This window comes from Spea bombifrons, chromosome 4 (genome assembly GCF_027358695.1).
Source record: "Spea bombifrons isolate aSpeBom1 chromosome 4, aSpeBom1.2.pri, whole genome shotgun sequence".
NCBI classification, from domain to species: Eukaryota; Metazoa; Chordata; class Amphibia; order Anura; family Pelobatidae; genus Spea; species Spea bombifrons.
Genome location: NC_071090.1, coordinates 83,853,128 through 83,880,985, shown reverse-complemented (window position 1 = coordinate 83,880,985; position 27,858 = coordinate 83,853,128). Strand labels below are relative to the sequence as shown.

Here is a 27,858-nt window from a genome sequence, read left to right as displayed (position 1 = left end):
TAAGATAATTTATTTGCTAAACAAGGTTTATGTGAAGCCGTTGATGTAGAAATATGACTTTTTAGTTTTATATATTGTTGTTTGAACATTTCATAAAAATATCTCCTCTCCTGCTGTCTCCCTTCCGCTCAACCACACTATAAATTATAAGCTCTTAACAGCAGGGCCCTCATCTCTCATTGAACGTTTTAAATTATCTCCATTAAATATTTTCCCAGCGCCCTATTGGAACAGCGCTACGGAATATGTCGGCGCTATATAAATAAATGTAATGTAAAAAAAAAAAGTAACATTTAACCAAGGAACGTTTTCACTAAACTAATCCACTCCGACAAATGCTTTTTGAGAGTCTGATTTTATATTTCAATGTCTTCAGGTCTGATCCCCGAAAATGTGTGTAGTGTGATGATTTCCATTGAACAAAATGATTAACCCTGAAGTGTCTGGTAATATTGTGAGCGAGCCAAAAATGACACATGGATTCCAACTCTCAATTGACTGTTATGATGTCAGCAATCATTACATAAACAATGGGGGGAAATCAGGGATGGTTAAGTGTTTGCTAATTAGAAATAAAAAAATAATACATATTTAGTTAGAAAACAGCTTTTGAATCAATAATGATTATTCTGCATACGCATGGCACAAGCAGTTTGGCCATCCATGAGATATTTCTGTGACCGTGACCTGCAGCTATATGAGCCCCACAGGGGGACACCTATGGACCCCACAAGCGCCCTGAATCCGCTGCACCTACGAGGAGTGAGGCAGACAGCGAGCGGCAGGCGTGGGCAGGCACAACACTCCCTGCCCGTCCCTCCTCCATGTGGGAGGCTGCTGCTGGACGCAGGTGGGAGATCGCTCCACACACAGGGAGATCTGCGCTCAGCCCGTGACCGAGGAGAGGTGAGGATCCCGCTAACCCTGAGATCGCAGGGAGCGGGTGATGGGAGCGCAGCGGGAGCGGATCCCCGCGTATTAAAGCCTCTCACGCCTACTTGATCTCTCCTAGTTACAGCCTGCTGCCGGCTGAAGCGAGAAACAAGCCCGATGAGGACTTAAACGGCAGCTGATGGAGCTCACACCCGCATGCATGAAGTCCTGAGACACGCCGGCACGGGAGATCGCGGACAGGTTGCCTGCTGGCCAGAGGCTACTACCTACGGCAGAGACATGGGGTAAGTCACGTTTCTCCGGTTCAGCTTCTGCATGCGGGATCACTTTTCCCGAGGAGAACCCGGTCTTCATGTGTTTGTAAAAACCCGTTTTCCACATAAATTGTTGTTCATATTCACCTCTTTGGCCCCCAAGAGGTAAGTGGTCCAATGCTGAAGCCCTTGCCTATCGATCAGCTTGGTGTGTGTGTGTGTGTACATGTGTGTGTGTGTGTACATGTGTGTGTGTACATGTGTGTGTGTGTGTACTTGTGTGTACATGTGTGTACATGTGTGTGTGTGTGTGTACATGCATTCAAATGAGTGATCGCATAGTTTTGAACTGCACATCCCCACCTGAAAGATATGAGCAGGTGTAGCAGCATGAAAGTAATGCAGGTTGATCAGGTATACCCTGAAGCTTAGTAGTTGTAGGTCAACTTGTATGAATGGGTTAACCAGCTGGGGGACACCTTTTGGAATACTTTACTTACTGTTTTACCTGAAGAAACCCCAAACGCTAATTTGGAGCGCACCTTGTTGGACTGAACATAAACTGTGACTATAAACTCCGGTCATGTGAAGCCATTATCAGTGTCCCCTGCTTGTTGTCAGCACCATGTATGGTCTTTTGGATAGGCTGCTAGCTCCTTGTAGAGTATGGGTTTCTCAGTTAAGCACGTTGGAGGCAGTAGACACTTACAAAAAATATTAATCAAAGGCTTCGCCAAGACCTGGCTAACCAATGGTATGAAACATTTCCATTAAATTGCAAGAGCCACAGAGAGGAGCACCTTCTCAGTCTTCACCTTCAGCTCCACGCAGGGAATTTTGGCCCATTTCCACCCTACCCTAGCTAAAAGGCCAGCCACGAGGTACAGATCCTCTGTGCCTTCTTGCCCCTGGGGTGCAGAACCCTTGATGCCTTCAACTGGGGTTGGCTACCAAAAGGCCAGGGCCAACTTTGTTCACCCAAGAAACTGTGTATTTGAGGACCCAGCTCCGTTGTGATATTTTTTGTGTGCAGAACACAGTCATTGCGATCAAAAACACAGCCCTTTAATGCTTCTTGTGCCACCTCACCACTTAGCCAAGGATCATAGGCAGTGGATCAGGTTGCCCTGCAGCTTATCTGCCTATGGGCACCTTGAATGTCTGTGGTAGGCAGCGGTTTTATGCGAGAGCTCTGTGGCATCCCAAACCTATGCTCTTTATTCAACAGCTGATGCACATTGTGCAGTCCTACCCCTCTGGGGAAAGTATGCAAAGAAGGGAAGCAAGTGTTGTCATTTTTTTCTGAGAAATGGTAAATAAATGCAAAAATACATTTTCAAAAGAGACACTAGCTCTAACGGTTGTTTTTTTTGTTAACCATGGCTATGATAATGTATCCACTTAAATTCTGTCCTGGGGCAACAAAAGTTTAGGTTTTTTTTCTATTTTCCCCAGTCATTTTTGAATGCAATAATACATTATGGATTGCAGAATGACAGACGCTGTGAAGTAACCAGTTTGCATCACTGATCCCTCAAGGAAAAAATAAGTCGTAGCATGACTGCACTTTAACACATACGTGATGGACAGCAAATCAAATCAGGCACACGGCGCAATGCGTAGGTTTCAGGTGTTCTGTTCATTGATATTTTTTAAAGTCTGGATTGCTTGTAATGCATTCTTTTAACCGGTTAAGTGCTTGCTATACCTTTTGCAAGGCATTGAATCAATTCCCTACGGCCCCAGCTGAGCTCGCAGATGGAAACCCTTCTGTGAATTTATACGTCGCACATACTGCAGGGTAGCGCTTTACATGCGCTGGCTAGCATGTGAATGTGTATATATGTTATGGGGGGGTCCCCATAAAGTTAAACCTATGTAATGAATTTTTCTTTAAAATAAATGTGGTCATAAATATTCCATTCCATAGCTTCAGCAGAATTGTTTAATAGATATACTAGGAAATATTTTGACATAGAGCCCCCGAAAAGCTAGAGCTACCCCTGGAAATGCAATAAAACCAAACCCTAAACTAAAAAAGTAATATTAAAGGGACAGGCTAACATCCGTGACACCCAGAAGAATGCATATTAAAGTACACTGAGTAACCCTACCCCTCTGTGAGTCCCTTAATATGACACAGAAGATGCAGCAGCCCCCCTCCGTTATAATCTGGCTGTTCTTGCCACTGATTGGCTGTTTAAAGATAATGATCAGTGGCAGGATCATAGCCCCCAGCTTTCCCCAAGCCTGCGCCGGAGGTGAGAACATCTCTAGCAGGACATTGAGCCGGGAGCAAATGCATGTGGGACCACCCAAACATTTAAAGGGACCACACACACATATATGCATGAAAGTGCATATGATGTCTGGAGTGTCCCTTTAATGGATTCTTTTTTTAAAACAAGTGGTTAGCTGTTGGTCAGTAAAACCAAAAGAACAAACTTAATTCAATTCAAGTAATACCTTGGAATGCAATAGTTTGTGTCTAGACAAATAGCACTGGGTAAGATAGTAACTTACTATATATGAGCCACGTGCACTAGAAGAGCTCATTTTGGTTGTGGTGGCAAACTAAGGGAGTTGGAGACCCCTTGCATATAGAGATTTTGTGCCCCCCACATATACGTCTCTCAGATTGCTCACTTGTGCTGGGGGAAGGCTTGGCGCAGGAGATATTTGCCTCCAGTGTATGATATTCTGTCTCCATATGTTTGTGATATATTGTGTATCCTGTAAGAAGTAGAAAGAAAGAATACAAAAAAAGGTATCTCAGGCATATGGAGGCACCAAGACCCCTAGGACCTGCATCCACAGGTCGTACAGTGTTTGTTGGGGAAGTCTGTGACTAATCTTTATAGCATCCAAAATAAACATAAAAGCCTTGTATGTTGGCATATCATATGCTAAATTGTGTGTTCATTGTTACAGCGTGAAGCACAGAATCACTGTATCCTATCTTTTTCTATAAATCACTGCCGTGCTGTGTTTCCGTCCTGTCTGCAGTAAATGGATTATTGTCTCTTGCTGTAATAAGGTCTAAACATGTTTGCTTTCCATATACAAATTCTTAAATGTAAACGCGTAGAGAAATATAAGTACGTAAAAGGAATATTTTTCTTTACCCCTTAGTGTTAATGGATTTTAATCTAGCCGCTGTACTTTAGGTTTATAAAACCTCTTGTTGTTTTACATCCTGCATCATGGATAACTAACTCCCAGCAAAACAACATCGCAGAAAGGGTTAAATCAGATGCCCAATTGTGTTTGCCTGGTAGGCACATACTTGTCAATAAAGCAAGAGTTTGCAGGTGGGGTTTGGTTTCTTCTAGATTGTTAGCTCCTTTGGGCAGGGCCCTCCACTCCTTTTGTTAAGTCCAGATTGGCGGGCATAGTGGGATCAGATTCTCTTTTATCCATTGAGTTATACAGGGGCAGCGGGCATAGTAGGATCAGAGTCTCTTTATCCATTGAATTATACAGGGGCAGCGGGCATAGTGGGATCAGAGTCTCTTTTATCCATTGAGTTATACAGGGGCAGCGGGCATAGTGGAATCAGAGTCTTTTATCCATTGAGTTATACAGGGGCAGCGGGCATAGTGGGATCAGAGTCTCTTTTATCCATTGAATTATACAGGGGCAGCGGGCATAGTGGGTTCAGATTCTCTTTTATCCATTGAGTTATACAGGGGCAGCGGGCATAGTGGGATCAGAGTCTTTTATCCATTGAGTTATACAGGGGCAGTGGGCATAGTGGGATCAGAGTCTCTTTTATCCATTGAATTATACAGGGGCAGCGGGCATAGTGGGTTCAGATTCTCTTTTATCCATTGAGTTATACAGGGGCAGCGGGCATAGTGGGATCAGAGTCTTTTATCCATTGAGTTATACAGGGGCAGTGGGCATAGTGGGTTCAGATTCTCTTTTATCCATTGAGTTATACAGGGGCAGCGGGCATAGTGGGATCAGAGTCTTTTATCCATTGAGTTATACAGGGGCAGTGGGCATAGTGGGATCAGAGTCTCTTTTATCCATTGAATTATACAGGGGCAGCGGGCATAGTGGGATCAGAGTCTTTTATCCATTGAGTTATACAGGGGCAGCGGGCATAGTGGGTTCAGATTCTCTTTTATCCATTGAGTTATACAGGGGCAGCGGGCATAGTGGGATCAGAGTCTCTTTTATCCATTGAATTATACAGGGGCAGCGGGCATAGTGGGATCAGAGTCTCTTTATCTATTGAATTATACAGGGGCCGTGCTTCCAGTGCAAGCCCTTTGTAATAAATAATGAAGTGAGGGAATAGAAACACTTTTGCAAACTCTCCTACCAGCTCTTTCTTTAATAAGTACCCCTGTGTACTCGGCGCTTGCATGATGTGCATTGCGTGTGTGTTTAGTAACTAATTTATTTTGCGGTTCTCAGCAGCACTGTCAGCATTTAGCTTAATCCACCCTGGGATTTGGGATTGATGGGAATCACAAAATTGACTGCAACATAGAGTGTTCCGGGGAATTAAAGGGGCAGATTCATGTATGTGTGTGTGTATGTGTATGTATAATATATACACACAGTGATAATATCCTTATTAAAGTTTCTGTTTTAACAGTGAAAAGCAAGTATTCAGAATAGAGGATTCTCCGTTCTGATGTACGGTACCTGCTTTCCTCCTGCTGCATGCCTGCAGTTGGTGGCTGCTGGCCTTAAAGTGCCAGGGCTCGTTAGTCAACCCCAGTCTGGCCCTGTTGCCGGGTATGTTGATTATTTGAATGCAATTGATATAGGTTTATGAAGTAATATATGTCATAACATGAGATGCATCTTATTGGTTTCCAGTTCTCGGTGTGATTATTTCTTTTCTTTTTGTAAGGGTCAGTGAGAAGGGAGAGAACTTTGTGAAATAAAGCTAGTTGAGCCACACTGAGACACTGGTTTCGGCGTCTATGAACAGCTTAGTATGCTCTTTGAATAGAGAATATCACCCAAGTATCAGATAACTGCAAATGAATAAGAATTCTGTTGAATTTTATGATCAAACCAATTATATCAAAATATATCTCGCTACTGAAATAAAAGTGGATTCATTCTGGATAATGGTTGGGCCATGAACTGATTTATTTTACTTTTTTGGGTCTTCCATAAGACTATTATGTATAATGGAATATACAATAAGCCTGGTGCACATAGCGAGTGATCATTCTACTGAGTGCCGGGACACGATGGCGTATCCTGGTACTCGGCTCAAAAGTATGTGCGGTGCCATGGACAACTCGCTGTGGGGGCTGTTCTGGCTGCGCTCTGTCCTTCGTGGTGTAAATTTGCCAACTGGGCAAATGCCAGAATATGAAATATTTTGATGCCCTGATCAGACCGCGATGTTTGGTCATGGCCAGATCATCTCCACCTTGCGATGGACCAGGAATCCAATTTCTGCCGTATTATATAGGATATCAGGAGAATTTATTTAAATTTTTAACTGCTGTTCTGTTTTAAATGTCCCCAACTCTTTGTTTTTACTGGCCGTGTTTTGGGTGCGGATACTTGGTTCTGTTACTATAATAAAGATAGGCAGGAACCATCTCTGTTGTGAATTCACAAAACTATGTTTATGGAAAAATAGGTGTTTCGTTATTGCCTTCATTAGTATGTAGAAAACAAATTATTTACATGAACCAGGATGCTTTTATCTGTTCATTTGTATGATTATATACTCGGACCCAACCTAGTTTTTTTTCCTCTACCTAGAGGAAGTTTAATGGGGGGGGGGGGATTGAGTTACACTGGCCAGGATACTTTTGTTAGCAACATTACAAGCCGGATATATTTAACTTTTTTTTTTTCTTTGATCTTTGGCAAGATGCTGAATAGGTTCTTAAAATGATTACCACCCCAGTAATAAGTATAATAGACGTTAATATGTTTTTAGCGGATCACTATTGTTGACCGTGATGCATAAAGTGGTAAGCTTTTGAAACCACTCTGGTTTCTTCGTCGACGCCTTTGAGGACACCATGGGAGGTTGAAAGTTCTGTGTAAGATAGTAGATTGCTAGAAGGATATTAACATTTGTTTGCTTGCTTAGAATTAGCAACTTTTTAAGCTGTAGTTTGATTTTGATCATTTTCAGCAGCTTTTACAAGTTTATTTCCTATATTTATAAAGCATTCTCTTTGACAGGACTTTTACATGGTGGCATAGAAAGAATGTCAAAATTGACAGAAGAAGAAGGTCTTGCTCACAAGAGCTTTTGGTCTATGCCTTGATGGGATTTTTGATATATACACTACCATTGAAAGGTTTGGGGTCACTTAGCTGTTTTCATGGAAAACAAGGACATTTCTAGCCGTTTCCAGCTATAATAGTCATTTACAACATTAAGAACGTCTACAGTATGTTGTATTTCCCCCCCAGTGACCCCAAACTTTTGAACTATGGTGTATATGCATAATATATAATTTAGCAAAACAGAAATTGTAAATGTTACTCTTTAGCTGATAGAGGTATAGTGCCATTCAGGGTCATGTAATAGAGCACAGCCGGCTCGATAGAGGTGTGAAAGAGTAACCGGTTTCAGAATGATGGAGTTGTTATGGAGTAAATGTTCAACACTTGATGTAGCAGAGAAACCTTTACCCCAAAGTTGATAACGTGGAGTTTATTTGTAAACTAAAAAAAGGTGTTTTCAACCCAGTGTCTGACAGCCAACATGCTTTTGTTACGAGCGTGAGATATTGTTGTGTACAGCCTTGCAGCACAGTATGTATTGTCCAAAAGTGTTAGCAGTAAAATAGGAAATATGGCTCCCCTGTTTTCACAAAGAATCCTACAGAAAAAAAAAACAATCAAAAATCCAAAAATAACATTAACCCTTGAAACCTTACGGGCTGCCCTGACATTTGGTCTGTGAAGGTTTACAGCAGGTGTAACGGCCCACCCCATCTCCTACAAACTGCGTTGGTTGAAAGGGCGTTCTTCACTTTAAAGTTTGTTTTGTGACATAGAGCCATGTTGCCTGATATATAAATCCTGCTGGATACACTCTTGTAAGCCCTTGTGTAGCGTTCAGTGGATTTTTATTAAGTGCGGTTCCTGTCCATGCAGATACGTTCCACCTCTGTATGGTCTTGAGCTTATTTGGTATACAAGTTGCTAAGTCCATGGACTATTTAAATACTTCTGAATTTAACATTGTTCTGTAACTGAATGCAGAATAAGTTACTATTCCAAATAGTGGCGAATGCCTCAAACCTTCAAATAAATAATTACCGGTATTTAATCAAGCAACAATTCATAATTTTTGCTAGCAATACATGTCATGCAACATAAAAACTCCATCTTTTAAGAAGACTTTGTAGTTTCTATGTGAGTAAATCTGCAGGAAAAGAGGCAAATAAACAGATCTGATTTTATTAGCTTACTAGAGAGTGCAATTACTGTTTTGTATAAGTAAAGCAGCACCAGGATTTAGTCCAGTTTTGTTCTGCCAGGTCAGCGTTTCATGTCTTTGAGACTAAGGCACATACCCCGGAACAGTCCTGATTCGCTCTGCTGATTCTCGTTGTCCTGGCACACTGTATCATTTGGTTGTATGCAAAATGCATGTAAGGATACTGCAGAATTCCCCCCTTTATGCATTTGCCTCCCCCAGCTACATGTTGTTTGGCCGAACACAACTCCTGCTGCCTGCACCTACATGGCATGCGCCCCACCAGTCTGTGCCAACACTGGCTTAATGGAGAACCTCTCCGGCTGACTGGCACACGGGACTGTCCCTTTAATTTCATCTTAAAGATTACTGTCCAACGTCTCTATGTAAAGCATGATCTTCTCTATCAAGAGACCTGCAAGAGCTGGTTACCATAGCGAGCATGGAAAATTATCATGAGACAGCAGCTATTCCAGTAACATTGTTATTAAAAAAAAAAAATCAAAACAGCTTTTTTGTTTTTGTTTTTTGGTTCTAAAGTTAAGTTTCATCCAGTGATTTAAGTAATTTATTAAAAGTAACTATTTCATTTTACCCCATACTATAACTATTACTGTGCTAATTAAGGAGAGCCAGAAAGTACCGCTTGTATTTTCTATGAATACCTTGTTGAGTACTATAGATGGAAAGATACAGGGCTCCTTCCTGCCCTTCAGTAAGAGAAGCATACCTGTGAACTTTCTAGGGCTTCCCCAGAGCAGTTTTCCCTCTCCTGAAGACATATGGCCGTGATACGTTGGGGGGTGGCAAGGCTAGCCATGTATAGGGATAGAGCTAGCCCCAATTAGAATTGAAAGGGGCAATGAGTAGGCATAACCTAGGGTCAGGAGTAGGCAGGCCCAGACTGGCCATCTGATACATTGGGCAAGCTCTCAGTGGGCCGCTGGCCAACATTGCTCCACTTGATCTGTTGCTCAAGAGGCAGATTAGGTGGTACAGTATGTGAGCAGTGACTGGATATGCATAAAAACACAGCGCACTCTCTCTATCTTTTCCAGCTATCTGCCCCACGTACATAATTGACAGCCACTTTTCTGTCCCCAGTCCGCCCTTGGGAGTGGGTTTGTCAAACGCTGCTACCCCATTAAACGCAGTCACCTCGAGGCTCAGTAATCGTCTTTGATTTCTGGAGCCTGTGGGTGAAATCTGAAGAATTGCAATGTATGAAAGTATGAGATGTGTTATAAATTTTGTGGAAAACCTGAAAGTCTAGACTAACTAGTAACTCATTGCTGTATTAATTTGCGGGATACTGTTTTGTGGACTTACCGCGTTGATTCTGAGTAGTCTGGTGTCTATGCACGGATGCAAACCATAAATGTAAAACTAGACATCTCTTGAATCCCTTATATTCCATTGTATTATATCAGTAACACATTATGTACTGGTGGAACTGCATGGATTCACATTGAAGCACTCCATTCGTTAGGGTTACAGAGGAGGCCCATTGAAGAAGGTGCTGAATCCCCGAAACATTTAATGAAACGTTTGTACCCTGTTTAGCTTTGCTTATCTCTCCCTCCCTCCCTTTTTTTTTTTCCTTCTTACTGTTTACTATTCAGATTCATTGCAAATGTAAATCTGGACTAAAAAGAGACACAATCTGAAATGGTGTGCTTTTATTAAAATTCATATTTTTCGTTAAATAATCCACTTTATTTTGTCTGTGCAATCAGCTTCAAGTGAGATGACACACCATGAGATCAGCTAGAAAATACTTATAACGCAGTACTAAAAACATCAAGTGGTGATTGCTTTTTAAATCAGGGTTCTATAACTTCAGTCTTTGCATTTGTTACTAAGTTAAGCTCCCCTGATGCGCAGTCAGTAGAGACTTCTACAAACACACTACTCTTCGCAGACTGCCACAGGTTGCACAGCCTTGACAAGTATGATCTTTATTTCTGCGGCGCTGTACAATGGGTAAACAGGACGTGCCAAATAGTATATGGCGTACAGAAACAAGAGATAAGGAGGGCTCTGCGTAATGAGCTTATAAATTCTAGCCCACACTTGATCAGAGCTTTAAGTGCTCGTAGCTGTCACATCCTATGAATAGGATAAACTCCATGACCCCCCTAACGCGTTCCACACTCTATGCAAAAGTATTATACATGCAATTAAATGAGAACAGGTTCCTCTATGTAATGACTCAGTACTGAATTTATAATAATTTGTTTTAACATTCAATTCCCATTCTATTTGAGTACTTTAAAATGCATTATTATAAAAATAAAATCTTACTCACCTGTGTTAGAAGACACATTTCCTGCCTCATCTGTTATCTGATGATTCTTGCCACTGATTGGCTGCTTGAAGCAGCCAATCAGTGGCAGCAAACAGCTCCCATTGAAACTAAGTGTATCGCGTCCTGAACATGCACTCCTGGATTGGCTACAATGGCAACAACTTTTTACCTCAAAGTACCGGACCGGTTCATGACCCTTCTGTTCTATTGAATATTACTCTGAGATCTAGCAAGATTCCCGCGTTCTGTGTTTGCTGCTGTCATGCTTCATTTAGCCCATTTTGTCTTATTGTATGAATCTGATACACCTGCAGTGATTGAAAAGGGAACCAAAGAAGAACTAATGTGCTGTAATGAGACTAACCATAATGGGCTCGTCACTGTGATGTGTTTCTCCTAGATCACAGACAGTAATGTTCAGAAGCCATTTTTTTTTTTTTTTTTAAGAAAGCGATAATAGATTTAAGATACTGTGTGTTAAAAATGTATTCACGCCAGCTCATTTCATGTAAGATGGAGAATAATGTGTGAAGCAATGTTGTCATTGAAGTCTAATGCCTTGTAATTTTGATAATTAAAGCCAGGTCCATCAGGCAGCATCCCTTTACACCACCAATTTTTGTCATAAAGAATAACACTAAGCAAGCTAATAATTGGGCGGTGATGCTACCAGGACACCTGGTCTTATATCAAGGTTGGCCCTCTATCTGTTTAAAGAAGGCAGCTGAATATCATGGTTATTTTAGTTTAAGAACTGCTTGAATGTAACCCAGCCTCATCTATATGGGAATGTCCGTATATTATGTCTGTTTTGTTTTTTTATCCTTAAAGGACTAAATACCATCCTACTTAAAGTGCACCTGTCTTTGGGGAAAAAACGACAATATATTGTTTAACCCCTTAACGACAATGGGCGGTCCCTAAACCCATTGAAAACAATGCATTTTGAGCCCGTACATGTACAGGCTTTGTCATTAAGGGGTTAAACGGGGTGACATTTCACCTATGCCTTGTAGTAGTTAGTAGATGCACTCCGAGCAAAATCACTTCAGCCAAAAGTTTCATTTTCGCCATGCTAGCTTTCAGGCAGCAAATTTTGTTTCCCGTTTATTCAGCTCAGACGAAACTCGGGGGGCCTTTTTTTTCTTTTTTTGCTTTGGAACAACACTTGGGGGGCATTACCAAAGAACAAGGCCCTGATAGCGGCATTACCTAATCAATTCCCTGTACTTTCTCTTCTGCTCGCTCAACCTTATGAAGATTCCCTTTCCAACTTTTTACAACAGTTGGGCAGAGATAAGTAAGTGGGAAGGAATAATCCTGCAAATAGAAAGTTTGTATCTTTAACCTGCATAATTGAAACAAAAAAAAAACACATTTTAGGCAAAGGTCTTGTTAATGTTGGAGATGAAGCTGCTGGATAAGAGGGCCATTGGCTGCTTAGCAGAGCCTTTTAATGAGCAAATGGCCACATTCTGGTCTAGGTATCATTTCACTTAAAACAATGCCAAGGAAAATGACCTTTTGATTGTAGAGATTGTATTAATTTGTTCTCGGCCAGTTTGATATTTAATAAACCATGATGGAGGACAATAAAACTGCAACAACTGCATATCCGGAGAAGGTGAATACAGACTTGCCGTGTAAAATATCTTTCTGCTTAAAGAAAAAATGCTGATGTTCTGAAGTGTCAAATTCTTCTAGCATCATGTGGATTTTCATTCTGTTTGCCCTAGCAGGACGACTGAGGAACTTAATGCCACAAAGTCGAAACCAATAATAGCACCAGATAGCAAAGCCAAGCTTAAAATGCTGACTGCTATAGTCATTTAAGTGTAAACATCATTTCATTTTAGCATATTTCTTATTAGGTTGCCGTAATTCCAACTAATGGAAATCTTCCATTTGTAGATTAACTCTTTTGCTGTTGCACTCCTTTTTTTCTAGCCTCAAAAAACCTCTACGGATCGGCTCCAGTTAAATGTAAATGCTCATGGTGGGATCTGTAGCTGCTCTTTCACAATATGGCGGTACTTCCCACAAAAAGTCACTTGATGCAATCAAACGCATGACCATTAAGCCATACAGTGGAGATAAAAATGGACATAAGAGACACAACTGTCTGTCTCATTTACCTTATTATTATTATTACTGCTACTTCCTGGGTTCATAAGAAGACAAAGCATCAAACGCAAGACCTAAGCCTGAGTTGTCACAATCTCTACAAGTCCGTACTTCAGTTCTGGCTCTGTCATGATGCAGGGCCATCAACCCATCCACATGAAGGCAAACACACACTCCTTTTCTAGCTATAGCTAAGCATGCCCCTAATGGGGGTAACCCACCACCTCAATTCTTCAGGATCTGTCTTTTGAGACGTCCTCAGTATTGACCGGTCCTGCTTTAGAACGTTCTCAGATTGTTTGCTTCACTTAAAGGCATTTAAGTAATATTCCTGTGACATAACTCCCTTCTAATCCTAATCCATTTGTCCCTCATTCTTCTCCTATTGCTGCTGTTTAATATTTATCGGATGTGGGTACATTGCGATATGTTTTTAAATTAGTTAAATATCTTACTAACTTGTATCAATAGGTAACAAAGTAAAGCATTGCCCCTTAGTTACAACTCTAATCCTGCGCTATGAATAAATAGTGGCCCTCGACAGAAATGTTGGTTAAAAAAAAAAATATTTTTTGTATACTTTGGGTTTTTTACTACTCTATCTAATAGCTGTAAATCTCTTCACTAACTTCTAATACAAAAAAAAATTACAGATCGACCAGCCAATAACTAAGTGGCGCTTTTTCAGACGATGAAAGAAAATAATTGGCGTAGTAATGTATTGATTTGGCCATCTATAAGAAAGCATACAAAACTGCGGGAAAAACATCCAATCGATGTTCACAGTGTTTCTGGTTTTCAGTCTGGCAGGGAATGCTACTGTTGAGTTTTCTGTGATTTTTGTATTTTCTTTTTCAATAGCTACTAAACTAAAAAAAATATATTTAAAGCACTTAGATATAAAAAGAACATTAATGCAGTCATCCTTACTGTAGTATACATTTCACGTACTTCTGCTATAAATATTTTACTGTATTAGTTGTTTTTTTAATACCTGATTTTAGAACTTCAGATATATTATCATTACACTGCGAGAAGCCTTTGACTGTCTCTGACGTCTACTGTACTGAAAAGTGTTCTTTTCATTAAAATTGGTTGTAATGACAAAATAACGCCTGGCATCAGAAAGTTCATCAGCTTGTCCTTCTCCGATACGCAGAAGGGACTCTCCTTTTGTAGTTAAGCCCTCGATGAATGGTCTCAGCTGGAAAGTGGTAACAATGAATATAACTTTTATTTTTTTCTTTCTTTTAAACAGGGAGCAACCCATCTTTACCACAAGGGCACATGTCTTCCAGATTGATCCCAGCACTAAGAAGAACTGGGTCCCTGCCAGTAAACAGGCGGTAACTGTCTCCTACTTCTACGACAGCACAAGGAACAGCTATCGGATTATCAGTGTGGATGGAACCAAGGTCAGTAGCCATAGATTGGAGGAAAAAGTAAAACAAATACCTACAAAAAGTAGAACAAATTCACGAAAACGAGGGTTGGGGTCTCAACATCTCGCTGCCCCATGAATTCCGCCAAAATATTAAATATTTAAACACGCTTAAAACCCACTATATTATGACCTACCTCAAATTTCTGGTAAAAGAAATATGTGTAAATGTTTACTGTCAAATTATAATATGCATGACATAATTATATAAATATGTACATAAAAATCTTAGTATTGACAAAATAAAGGACATCAATGACAACAACAAAAAACCTTGAAAATCACACTGCTTCCTCAAAAATGCATTGATTTAGAAATATAACTTTTTACTTTCTTGTCACGGCAAATCACCATTGAAATTAAGTACACAAGATGTGCCTTTTGTGAATAAGCTTAGAAGAACGAATATGATGACAGATATGCTAAGATATGTTTTCTTAACATGGCAAAGAACATCACCCTTAGTGTACAGATGTATTGTTTCTAGTTTTATTGATGTACAAAAGTAATTTACAGGAGCTCTGCCATGGCTGGTTTTCTTATTTTATAAGAAAAGGCTATATTCCTCATCTTTAATATCATGAGTAACGGACATTCATGCGGAGACGACATGCTCTTGTCTGAACAGGTTCACTGGATGAACCGGTGATGTCGGAAGGCAGCTGCTTAGCTGTCCTTTTAAGACAGACAAACACTGTTCATAGCCAAACACTGGAAAATATTGTCTTCATTATCGACTTTCTGTTTATTATTTCAAAGACTTTTTGAGCATCTATCAAATTCCCCATTTGCAGCATGAATAATGTGCGTGATAACAGGAAATCCTACACAGTAATGGCCACGAACCCTATCTCAATCTTTCCACTTAGTGGCTTCACAGATGATACATAGGAAGATGTTTTGATCTGGGTGTACATATGTTTTGTGTTATCTGCCGGGTGAGATCCATACGAACGACCAATACGGACCTCTAACTCTTGGAGCGAGGAGACCATGGTCTCCCCAGGCCAAGTTCAACCATCAGATGTTAAAGGTCCTTAACTCCTGCCGAATTTCCGCTCCCTTCTTGTCCGTTTTCATGTTCGCCAAATATGAATGCATAAGTCTAATATTTACCCAATATAGTGGTACATGGGGCCCAAATAAGGACAGTCCCGCCAGGTCTAGGATGATTAGTAGGTGTATGAAATTAACAAAATTAGTTCTGTTCAACTCCAGTCTTTGAGGGCTGTAAACATTAATAAGTATTCAGCATTATTCCTAGCATGTTACATTCTAATAACTATTGTTACTTGTTTTGTGGCATGTTAATCAGATACGTTCATTAATACTGCCAGGATCAGGTTTGGCCCCTTTCTGCAAAAATACTAAGTTTAATGCCTATGCCTGATAGTCCGGGGTCTTCCCTACTATACTCTTCTTGGTGCTATGACTTGTTTTGGTTAAAATGAGAACATTCTCAAAAACTTTTTGTTGGTTTTAAAGATATTAATTTTTTAATAGCCAAAACCCATCTGATACTTGACTCACACTTGGTGATATGTTAATAAAAAAACCCTGCTGTACGATGCCATTAAAATGTGTAGGTTTTTAGATGCTTAAATGAAAAATAATCATTTCCAATGCGTAGGTGGCATTTCAGACTGCAGCTGTAACCTAAAATAATACTGTTAGATTTTAGACATGAGATGTTATGACTGAAAGGATAATAATAATCCATTCAGTTCTAAATATCTGAGATCTTTCATTTTTCTATTATGTCCTTTGTTTAGAGGAGAGACCTTTGGTGGTCTAAAGTACCAGAACCGCTACTAATTCTTTTTGTTTGCACATTAAAAAAGTTCTCTACTTTCAAAGAAATGGATAGATTAAAAAAATATTACACAAAAAGTGTTTTAGAACCCATAACAATTCCAAAATAGGCCATAGGTTCATCCATGCTCTTGGGTGTAGTCCTCTTTGAGGCCTTGGCATTCAAAGCATATGTGTTATTAACGATCAGCTTAGAAACTCAGAATAAGTGTTAGGTCTACCACCTAAACACCAAAATATTCAGCTGTTTTGTTCACGCCATCTGACAATACTGTTGTTAGTTGATATAACATGCATTCAATCTCAATATATTGAGTGCAAGTGAATCCATCATGGTTATGTTACTGGCCCTTATCTTACATCACCTATTTGTTAGCTTGGTTCAGACAGGGCATTATCTGTAATAGTACAACATTTGTAAATCAATATTTTTTTAATATTAAATATTCTGTAATCCTAAAGGAGTCTGAACCATCACCTCTTCATTTCATTACTCATGCTATACATCGTGCCTTGTTTTAAAATGATACTCCAGCCATCATACCCACTTTAATACATATGATAGCTAAATGTTGCCTCATATTGGGTAAAATTAATTTAATTTTGGAAGAGGTAAAATATACATTTGTATAATAAACGCCTAGTGAATTACATTAAGCTGTTTTTCCTCATCACGCTGATGAGTGAATCAACTGTGCGTCAATGTGCCAGAATAGGTAAAGTGATCTGTTGGTGGCTAGAGTAGGTGTAGTATTCCGGTGTCATTTCCCCCCAATGTTACATCACTAAGGCTAACTAAATCCTTATTATGTGCCTGGCTTCAAGCATTTCGTGAGAGATGGGATTTGCACATTTCAGAAATGAGTCATGACTCATACAGAGTTCATAATGACATGTACACAATACCCTCTAGCTGTCATATTACAGTCAGGTATTATTGTGGTGTCTTGGTTCTGTGCGCCAAATCGTTACATCTATCTATGGTCTTTATTCCGCTGCTTGTAGACTAGCAAGCGAAATATTTAGTTGGATAAAAATTCTATATAAATATAATAGATATAAAAGACTATTACAAGATTTAACTGCTCCCTGTTCTACTGGGAAGTTGGGGGTCTACAATCTTAAGACACTTGAGCCCTGGATTCTGATAACAGCTGTGACCCCTGTAGTTATACCACTGTCTCTGCAGCAAAACATGAAAGGAAGTCTATTTAGCATTCCATGGGCTATTGTAAAAATAGTAACGGGGAACCAATATATTTACAGGTTTTCACATATGTTTAACCTGTTGACATTTAAGGGCAGATGGCACTCGGCGATTCTTCCTGGAGCACCCTCTGCACTCTCATCAGGCACAGTTTATTAATACATACTGATCACACAGGTGGTGGTTTCATGTCCATGTGTGGTTTAGCATACTTTCCAACTGTCCCTTTTTAAGAGGGACAGTCCTTCTTTAAGATTCAAACCCCTTTGTCCCTAATTTTTCCTTTGACGTGCCTCCTTTTAAGGGAGTTAAAAATGTCTGGTTGTTATGAGTGTATTACAAGAGTCACAATAATTTGTATTTAAACAGCAGAAGTGAACATATAAATTATATTCTTCTTCTTATAATGTCATACAAATGCCACACATGTTCCTTTTCATAGGTCACAGTCGCATAACTTTGTTTTTTAAAGTCCCCCAGCCACGCCTCTAACTTCAAACGCTACATCAAAAGCATCCATCTTTAGCGATGTGAAATGTTGGGTGGAATGCTTTAATATGGTATATTGTGTATTTGTTCCTTCGTGTTTGGATGTCAGCCAGGCTTCTTGTAGGAATCTACACGTTTTTGGTAAATGTCTCATCTTCCACCGACCTCCATATAGCCTCTCTTCATAGGTGCTGGGTCATTGCTCACAATCCAATAACTCCACACAGTGTCTAAGGTGACATGGAGCAAAGTGTGATGTGCGTGAGAGTTTTCATTTCAGTCATCCCCTGCTGGGCATTATGTAAGAAGTTATTCCATAGATACTGATTGAGTGTTTACTGTGACGCAGAACTCAAGCAGGTAAAGGATTGGTGAAACGAGAAATCCGCTTTTTGTTTGTTTGTTTAAAGTAGCGTTTCTGATTAGGTCCAACATAATGATGAATAGTGGAATAAAAACCTTGTTCAACTCTCCACAATGTTAATTATTTTTAACTTGGCAGATCGTCTTGAGCCACATTACTAGTTGGAAGTTCATTCTGCCATTAGGAGAGCACTCAAGCCCCTCTGTCCCGTGTTCCTCCCCTGATGTCCCTCCCCTGATGTCCCTCCCCTGATGTCCCTCCCCTGATGTCCCTCCCCTGATGTTCCTCCCCTGATGTTCCTCCCCTGATGTTCCTCCCCTGATGTCCCTCTCTACTAGACATCCAGAATGCTTGGTTCTTTTAATTATGGCCATTTAAAATTGTAGAAAATAAGTAAACCCCTGATGCCAGTTAAATAGTGAGTCTGAAACATTGTGTTGTCCTAGGCTCCACAATGAAAAGATATGGAAAATAAACTATACATGCCTCTTTAAAATCGATATGTTTTTTTAAAGCAAATAAATGGGTATATTAATCCCTGTGCAGATATATGAAGTTAAGAAGTATGTTTGCAGTGGTAGTGATGTTATGAAATAATTATCACCATCTCCAGCAGAGATCTAAGATTGAAAACATTAATGATTTTATATCTGCATAGAGATATCACTCAAATTTAATGATTTCAGAATTCTATTTTAATGCAATGATACCAAGTGAAATTAGGCCACATTATTAAATTATTGCTTTTTTTTGGCTCCTGTGTGCAATACATAATGGGAAAATAAGAGACTTCCAAGCTAAATATAGTGTGATGTCTGTTACCCAATTAAATGAAAACACAAAACAGATTTGTTATTGTGCTACATGAAAAGTGTGTATATATATTATATACTATATCGATGAGCCGTGACATCAACTGAAATGGGCATGTGAGCATAAGAACTGGACCACGGAGCAATGGAAGAAGGTGGCCTGGTCTGATGAATCACATTTTCTTATACGTCACGTGGGTTGCTGGGTGTGCGTTGCATCCTCGTGCCATGTGTTCTCCAGGTAAGCATCAATGGACGCCCCACCTCTCATTTTATGGGATTGAAAGCATCTGCTGCTAACGTCTTTGTGCCAGATACCACAGGTCACCTTCAGAGGTTTAGTGGAGTCCATGCCTCGACGGGTTAGGGCTGTGTTGGCGGCAAAAGGGGGGGGCTACAAAATATTAGGCAGGCGGTCCATAATGTTATGTAAATATTTGTTTAGTTTTATTGGTGTAACATATGCAAAACCTAGGCCCCTGTGCAGTTATAGTTATATAGGCTGAAAAAAGACATGCGTCCATCAAGTTCAGCCTTTCCCACATCTGTTAATTGCTGTTCATCCAAAAGAAGGCAAAAAAAAATCTTTCCAATTTTGCAACAAACTAGGAAAAAAATCCTTCTTGACCCCAGAATGGCAGACAGATCTCTTCTTGGATCAATAAGCTGTTTCACCATAATTTTAAAAATTATATACCTGAATATCATGTTTTTGCAAGTATTCATCTAGTTGCTGTTTAAACGTCTGTACAGACACAAGGTCTGATCAGCGCTCCCGGACAGTGATTGATGCTGAGCGACAGGATATGACATCATATCCCAGCGCTCGGCACTGAAGCCGGGAGCCCTGTAATGAGGTCTGTAGGAACAGACCTTGCTGCTCCCCCGCCGCCACAAAATCTTAGTAAAAGAATGAAAAGCAGCGAGAGAAAGGGGAATGATGTGGGTGAGGAGGAGAGATAAAGAAAAATGGAAGAAACCTTGCTCCATATTTCAGCTAGTTTTCAATCCAAGTACATAAACTGTCTTTGTGGGCCTAGTCCCTTACATTTGAAGCCCCCAAGGCACCGCGTAAAATGCCCTATCAACATCTAAATAGATTATATCTACTGCCCCGCCTAGATCTAAATGTATCCTTACGTTGTAGTAGAAACCCAAGATGTTTGTCTGGCAGGACCTGTTCTTGGTAAACTGTGTTGATTAACAAACACATAGATTTTTTTTATTTCTATAAAGTCTTTTATAGTATTCAATCCTGGAACACCACATCAAATAGTTTATCCACTACTGATGTTAAATTACAGGTCTATAATTTTACCCTTGTTATCTTTTTTTATTTATTTAACTTTTTTTAGAACCCTTTTTTGGATTAACACATGCAATGCGGAGACTTAGTGGACTTGGTGGTCCTCATGTAATAAGAAAGCCGTTCTGGAAATAAAAGGCTGATAACAAACTGCTGGGTGTTTTAGGCCAGAAACATATATTACCGTTTTTAACATTGTTTTTCTTCTTGGGTTATAATTTGGTACAGTTTACATCTTGACATTTCACACGTGGGAGCCCAAGTGAAACCAGATTAACCCACTTTAAAGGCAACTCAAAACAAGATTGTCAGTAGCACCCATGTGATTTCCTGACACACCAAGGAGTATTCTGCAACCACTGCAAAAAGCTGCTGTTTACGTTTAGATTGTTTTAATTGTTTTAAGGATTGTGTCTTGGTTGCTGGATCTGTTAAAACTTGCAGAAGGTATTGGGTGGATACCTAACCGTTTTTGTGTAATTTAAAGGGCGTGTTCGTATTACTCTAATGTGTTGATGTTGGATATGCCTTTGGGGCAACGTGGTGAACAAATGGCTTATCTCTTCTTCCTTTCAAAATGACTTTGTCAGCATTTAATAATCTTGAGCAGAGTGGGCCAGTGCTCAACCCGCTTTAGTTTGGAAGACTGATTTAACATTGATGCCAGGGTTCTCAGGTCTAACCTGGAGGTGTCGTTGGAATCCCTAATGGCACAGAATTGGAGACTGTTGAGGAAGATTCCATGTTGAGGACAAAAAGAGGAGATTGCTTAGAGGCTTCTCCTGCCCAACTGCAGACCGCTATTAGGAGTAAGATAGGGTTTTACAGAGTCTGGCTTAGGTAGTCTGGCAAGAAAGATAAAGTCAGATGGACATTTTGACTGGTGAGTCAGGACTCCTCAAAGTATTTGTCACGCGAGCCAGTGGGATATAATGGTGCAGCTAGGTCCAGGGTAGCAGATGATTGGAGCCTCTTACTGCTTTACTGGTGGCAGATATCTGTGTTTGGTGATCAGGCTCCCTACTGCTCTCTAGCCATTCATAGGCAGGTCTGTTGTGCAACCGTTTCATTCCTGTTGCCATACAACCTAAAGTGGAGTGCTGGAATGACAATTGGGAAGGAAAAGGGTAAACGTGGGTCAAATGGGACACTTGAGCTTGATGAGGCAGCACAAAAACATAAATATACTGCTGATAAAGGCAATGGCTTTTTGAAAAAAAAAACATTGGGGGGGTTTAATCTTGTAAATAAATTCTGTTTGTACAATTTGTTAAACCTGTGCCATACAGATTAAGGTGTGCATATGATTCTAATAAACACATACATACTGTATATAGTTTCCTAGTCATTGTCATTATTTCCAGCACTGATACTTGGGGACCAACTGAACCAGTAGTTTGGCCAGGAATATTTGATGTGACATTCATTCTCCCAATACAACTCAAAGCCATAGTCCTACTGGAGAGGCTCAACTAGAATTCAGCTTTATTTATGAAGACAGAGATATTTACCCAGTTGAAGCAACGTGAACAAATAAATTAGTATCCAATACAAGAAGCAAGCGGAAACATAGCTGTACAGGAAAGCACAAGCAGGGTGAATGAATCCTTTCCTTCAAGAGATAATTTGCGTAAGACTCTTGTCACAATGCATTACAATCTAAAGTTGTACATTTGCAATATTTGTTTCCTGACTTCTATTTAGAATAATATTTTTTTTCAAGATTTATTTATGGAACCCATTATAATGCAATGTTTAGATGGAAAATATTTTAATAGAAATGACCTTTTACATAGCTGCCATCAAAAAGGTTAATCTACTCCATTTACTTGGAGATGTAAAAACAAAATTTATTTGCCAAAAGTATACTGAATTCAAAGTAATGGCTGTGTTCCCATGATAGGCCCTTGGGTAATTTATTTAAAGGTGCTGTTCCACTAGATTCAACACATTTATAACACAACAAATTATTAGAAACTTTATTTTTTATTTTAATATAAACATACAAATACATTAATACATTTGTAAATACATACATATATATATATATATATATATATATATATATATATATATATATATATTAGTAAAAACTGAATAACGCATAATACATATAGTTCGCATCTTATATTTATAATATTTCTTCATTCAAGAGTGTGTTCCTAGCCTGGAACGGACTTATTCAAAGTAATATTACCGTATTGGCTCGGATATAGGCCGCCCCCGTATATAGGCCGCACCCTAAAAGTTTGGTGCTTTTTTAAAGAAAAAGTTTTTTTCTTTAAAAAAGCACCAAAAAACATGCTGCCACTCTGTCCTCTCCCCCCCGAGATATGCTGCCACTCTGTCCTCTCCCCCCCCCCCGAGATATGCTGCCACTCTGTCCTCCCCCCCCCCGAGATATGCTGCCACTCTGCCCCCCCCCCCGACTTACCAGAGTAGACAACCGGGTGTCTTACAGGGCCAGAGGGGGACATCTATGCACATCGTGTATACAACTCCCAGTGCCGGCACTCAGTGGAAGTGCCGGCACCGGAAGTTGTATACTCGTATTGCGTAGATGTCTTCCGCCGCCCCTGCAAGACACCCGGGAGTCTGCTCTGGTAAGTCGGGGAGGTTAAAATGCATCGTGCGGATGTTCGCCGGCAGCGGCGATGCGCTTAGACAACCTCCCATGCCGGTACTCCCCCCGTGGAAAGTGCCGGCAGGGGAGGCTGTCTGAGCGTATCAGACAGTAGGATGCAGGTCCCCTGTACCGCTGCGGGGGATCTGTATCCTAACCCCGCTGCCTGCCTGGCGCCCGGGACATGCAGTCGGGCGCTAGACCCCGAATATAGGCCGCACCCCCACTTTAAAGACTTAAAGTGGGGGGAAAAAGTGCGGCCTATATTCGGTCCAGTACGATATATATTAGTATCAAAGTAAAATGTATTATGCCTCTTTATACTTAAACTTAAAACATACATACACATATATAGCATACATAATATTCAATATATTTAGTGTTTTGATACTGGTGTTTCTAATAGTTCCTATCCATTTAAATTACCCTTATATCTTACTTAGTTATCTATAACAGATATTAAATATCTAATTATATAGTAACCAGGTAACTAAACATCCAGCATTCATCAAACACATAGTAAATGAACATTTTGGTATCATTTTTTTTTTAAATATATATTTAATTACTTTTATTTAGGAGTGTACAAAGGAAATCCATGGAGACCATATATTTATGTAAGCCAACTTTCTACCAATACTTATATAGTATCCCTCTTCCATCTTGCACTGTAACTGAATTTGTGTAAAGATCTCTTCCCAGGGTATTCTACCTGTTTTTTTCCAGTTCCCAGCAATGGCTAATTTACAGGCTAAAAATAATTGGATTAGTAAGTTTTTTTTGTGTTTGTGTAACTTGCTAAGACCCATATGGAATAGAAATGTTTGAGGGGATGGATCTATTTTACATTGTAATACTTTATTAATTACCTCAAAAAGAGTTTTTAGTATTAAATTATTAGAAACTTAATTCCTAGTTAAATGCTAAAACCATTCACAGAAAAAAACTTTAACCCATTGTACACCACTGTAGATTCTGGTGGAGCTATATATATAAATAAATAATCGTTTAAATAATGCCCTTGCCCCTATTTGAGGGAAGCACAAAGCGCAATTTAGCCCAATGCATGTTTTCCCATAAGGTTTCTTCTTTGCATATTGATTGCCAAAAGTGGTATTGGGCTGTGTGCCAGTGGTTTTAAAATCAAGGAGAGGCAAGAGATGAAGGTGAAATAAGAGTATTAGAATGAGCATCTAAAGGATCCTAGTCTAAGGGACGTGAAGGCTGTATTTCACCGTGACTTCACTGTGACTTCAACCCTGACTGCTCATGGTCTTTGGGTTGTTGCGTTACATTCTCTTACATTAACCCCTTAATGACAATGCCCGTACATGTACGGGCTCAAAATGCATTGTTTTCCATGGGTTTAGGGACCGCCCATTGTCCTTAAGGGGTTAATAACAGTAAATTTAACAATATACAAAATTGCCAATTTCCATAACCAACATTGTTAGATAAATAGGTGTTACCTAAAGCAATGAATATTCTTCATAGTGACGGCCCATATAGAACCTTGAGAATTCATGGATTATTTACATTTTCCTCAAAACCCTCCTCGCTGTGTCACTTATCAGGCATTGTGATGAGGAAAATAGACTCGCTAAATATTTCAGAGGCCTTTAAGATCTAAACTAAACCCATACTCAACATACCGCCTGTGTTAACCGGCCGGGTTATCCTGTATCTTTATACTTTACAATATACCCACAAAATTCACCTCAACCTTTCTCATGTATCTATTTTAGGTAATAATTAACAGCACAATAACACCGAATATGACTTTTACAAAGACCTCCCAGAAGTTTGGCCAGTGGGCAGACAGTCGAGCCAATACAGTGTTTGGTTTGGGATTTGGCTCTGAGCAGCAGCTGTCCAAGGTAAGATGTTTTTTTTTTTTAATGTTATTCCCACACTCTTTCTTTATGAACCTCCAGCATATGTGTATGATTAATATCCAGTAAGACTTAGTAACTTGGGGTAATATAGATGCTTGGTCAAAACACCTGGTGGATGGCATTAAGCTCTCTGACACAAGTCTGAAGTAACTCTACTTCCTATAGAACTGCAGGTTCACTCTTAACAGATCACATTATAAACCCCTCAATGTCTTAAAGTATTTTTTTCGTGTTTTTCTTTGTTTTAAATATGGCTGAAAATGTGAACAAAGTCTTGAATTCTCAGCAATCATTATCGATTTTATCTTGCCCTGCCAGAATCTCTCTTTGTAGCATTGATCCTGCATTTTAACCACTCATGTTAATGTATTGGAACACAAAAAACTTCATAAACTAAAGGTACAAATGACTCCTAATTGAATGCCCTGGTAAACGAGTTGTCTGATTTGGAAATATGCATATTAACATACGACAAATGTATTGGTTAACGATCCAAACGGTGAAAATGGTACAGAAAGCACTACACTTAAAATAGTGCGGTGAATAACAGTGTGACGTCGGCAGCTTGAAGTGACACCTCCACGAGTAATTCCCATGACAACCTCCTGCTTGACAGAACATCACATACACGCTGCCTCCTACATTCATTAGAAAATGACTGCGTGAAATAGTCAGAAGCTAGGTGTGCACGTTGTGTTTTACTGCATCAATTAATTCCGTGGTTTTCCTTTTCTTGTATTTCCTTTTCTTTGCTGTGAAAAATATTGCATTCTTTTTAAGAGTCTAAAACCCGAGGAGGGGGCAGGAGTCCAGAAACTTGCAGACTAGATTTAATTTGTTGTTTTACCTTTAAATCTTCACGTTGGATATATCAATAATTGATGATGATGACGACTATTTGATGGTCAATTGTGCAATCAGGCTGCTGTTTATATGTTGAGTGCAAATTAAACCTGCCTTTTAGGTTAATGTTACATCTGATGGCTTTAAACACTCTGGCCATATACATCTAGATGATACATATGCTGCAAGGTCAGAGGTTAATCTCAGCTGGGGGATTTAATTGATTCCAACGTGAAATGTGTCCCGGTAACAAGCTGACATTTTGACACTCATTACAACTCTCCTCTGCTATTAAGTGCGGCTTATTAAAATTTCCCCAAATTACTCGCTGCGGAAGCAGAATGAAAGCACCCTGAGCAATTCTGTAACACTTGTGTAAAGCTGTGAGGATACGGAATTACAATATTACGTCTCGGAATGTTCATTCACTTAGAATGATACAGATTTGCTCTTTAACGTTTATTTGATACACATTTAAATTGCAAAGTCCAACGTTCTTCGTGAAAGAATTAAATAATTCACTGTTTTGAAGTTTAAAGGCCCTGTCTACTCTGCTGCATTTAAAGGTGCTGTCCCACCTACTCTGCTGAATGTAACACCTTTGTAACAAAATGCAGTTTAATAAACATTATCAGTACTGTTAAATAGAAATAATTACCCAAATGTATCAAATAATTATGTAATCTTGTTGCTTCGTTAATAATCTTTTGCTGAGAATTAAATTGTGTCACCGAAGGAGGCATAGATGGGTTGTTTCAATAGAAAATGGCTACTGTCATATTCCAGATGGTAGTTATAATATAACTATATATTTTTTCAGTTAAGTAATATAAAAAGGACCCTTGGTGTTTTCTTTTGTGCTCTGTGGGTGCTTCAGTCATACTGTGTTGCATTCTGCATTGCTGCCTGCCCTAAGATATATGTGATAATAGTGTTACAACATCCTACGTAGGCTGACAGCGGGATTCCGATGCAATTGTCACTGACGGATCATGGGAAATAAATACATTAAAAAGGCCTGACGTATGATTATTATTATTTTTTATTTATATCGCACCAACAATTTATGCAGCGTTTCTTACGATAGCGATACATAAGGGGGACAAGCTTGAGGGGATTGATGTCAAAACTGGAAAATACACATTTAAATAAATTAAAATGTAATGAAAATAACAGCAAAAGGTATAAATAAATTCCAGTGCTGGAATCTAAACATAGAATTTGATGGCAGATAAGACCCATTCGGCCCATCTAGTCTGCCCGTTTTTCCTGATGTAGCGATTCAGATCTTAATCATTCGTTGGTCTTGTGTTAGATTCAGGTTGTCTTTTTGCCTATATCATGCTTTAAATTCCCTCACTGTATTAGCCACTACCACTTCTGCCCGTATACACACACACTGTTCAATCTATCTACCACCTTTTCAACAATGTAAAGCTTCCTTACATTGCATCTAAGCCTCTGAATAAAATATGGTTTTACTTGAGATGTGACAGCCCCCCTTTAATGTGGGTACCTTTTTTGTCTTAAGGGAAAAATAAAAATCAACGCAGTCTCTTAATGCCCAGATTATTGGCAAGATTTTGCATTTTAACATTATTTTGATAATCCTGCATTTGTTATGATTTTTTTTGTTTTATGGGGTTTCTTCCCCATTTTCCCCTCTCCACTACGTGTCTGTCCTCATATCATAATTGTGTAGCGGAGGAGGTTAGTGTTGACTGTTTTTATGTATAGTTGATAAATTCCAGAAGACGCTGACCCACATTCCAGATGTTGTGACCTCATTATTGCAGCTGCAAAAAGGTATTATTTTTAAATGGTCTCCACAGACTTAAAGCTGAATACATAAGTGCCTTTTACGTGCATATTCCCTGATAGGAATGCAGCCGGCGGCATTAAGGTTTATTCTTAAATTAGCTTTGTGAGCTATTAACAGCTGCGCTTAGTATCCTTTAGATTACACTTGAGTTCTATGCTTCCCCCCCAGGTTTTTCTAACAAACCTGCTTTTGTATACTTTGCTGTTTAAAGGAACTCTCATTACCTGGAAGACAGTTA

The 27,858-nt window shown here is 39.5% G+C and overlaps 1 protein-coding gene across 1 annotated transcript in view; it reads left to right on the top strand.

Annotated features, from left to right (window-relative positions):
* The first annotated feature begins 1,069 nt into the window (after positions 1-1,069).
* The window catches only part of HOMER2 (homer scaffold protein 2), a 44,215-nt gene continuing 17,426 nt past the window's right edge, over positions 1,070-27,858 (top strand). Inside the window, exons 1-3 of the mRNA XM_053464375.1 lie at positions 1,070-1,178; positions 14,265-14,421; positions 24,806-24,937. Of these exons, the coding sequence (XP_053320350.1) occupies positions 1,090-1,178; positions 14,265-14,421; positions 24,806-24,937 (378 nt within the window). The 5' untranslated portion in view covers positions 1,070-1,089. The remainder of the gene's footprint in view (positions 1,179-14,264; positions 14,422-24,805; positions 24,938-27,858) is intronic.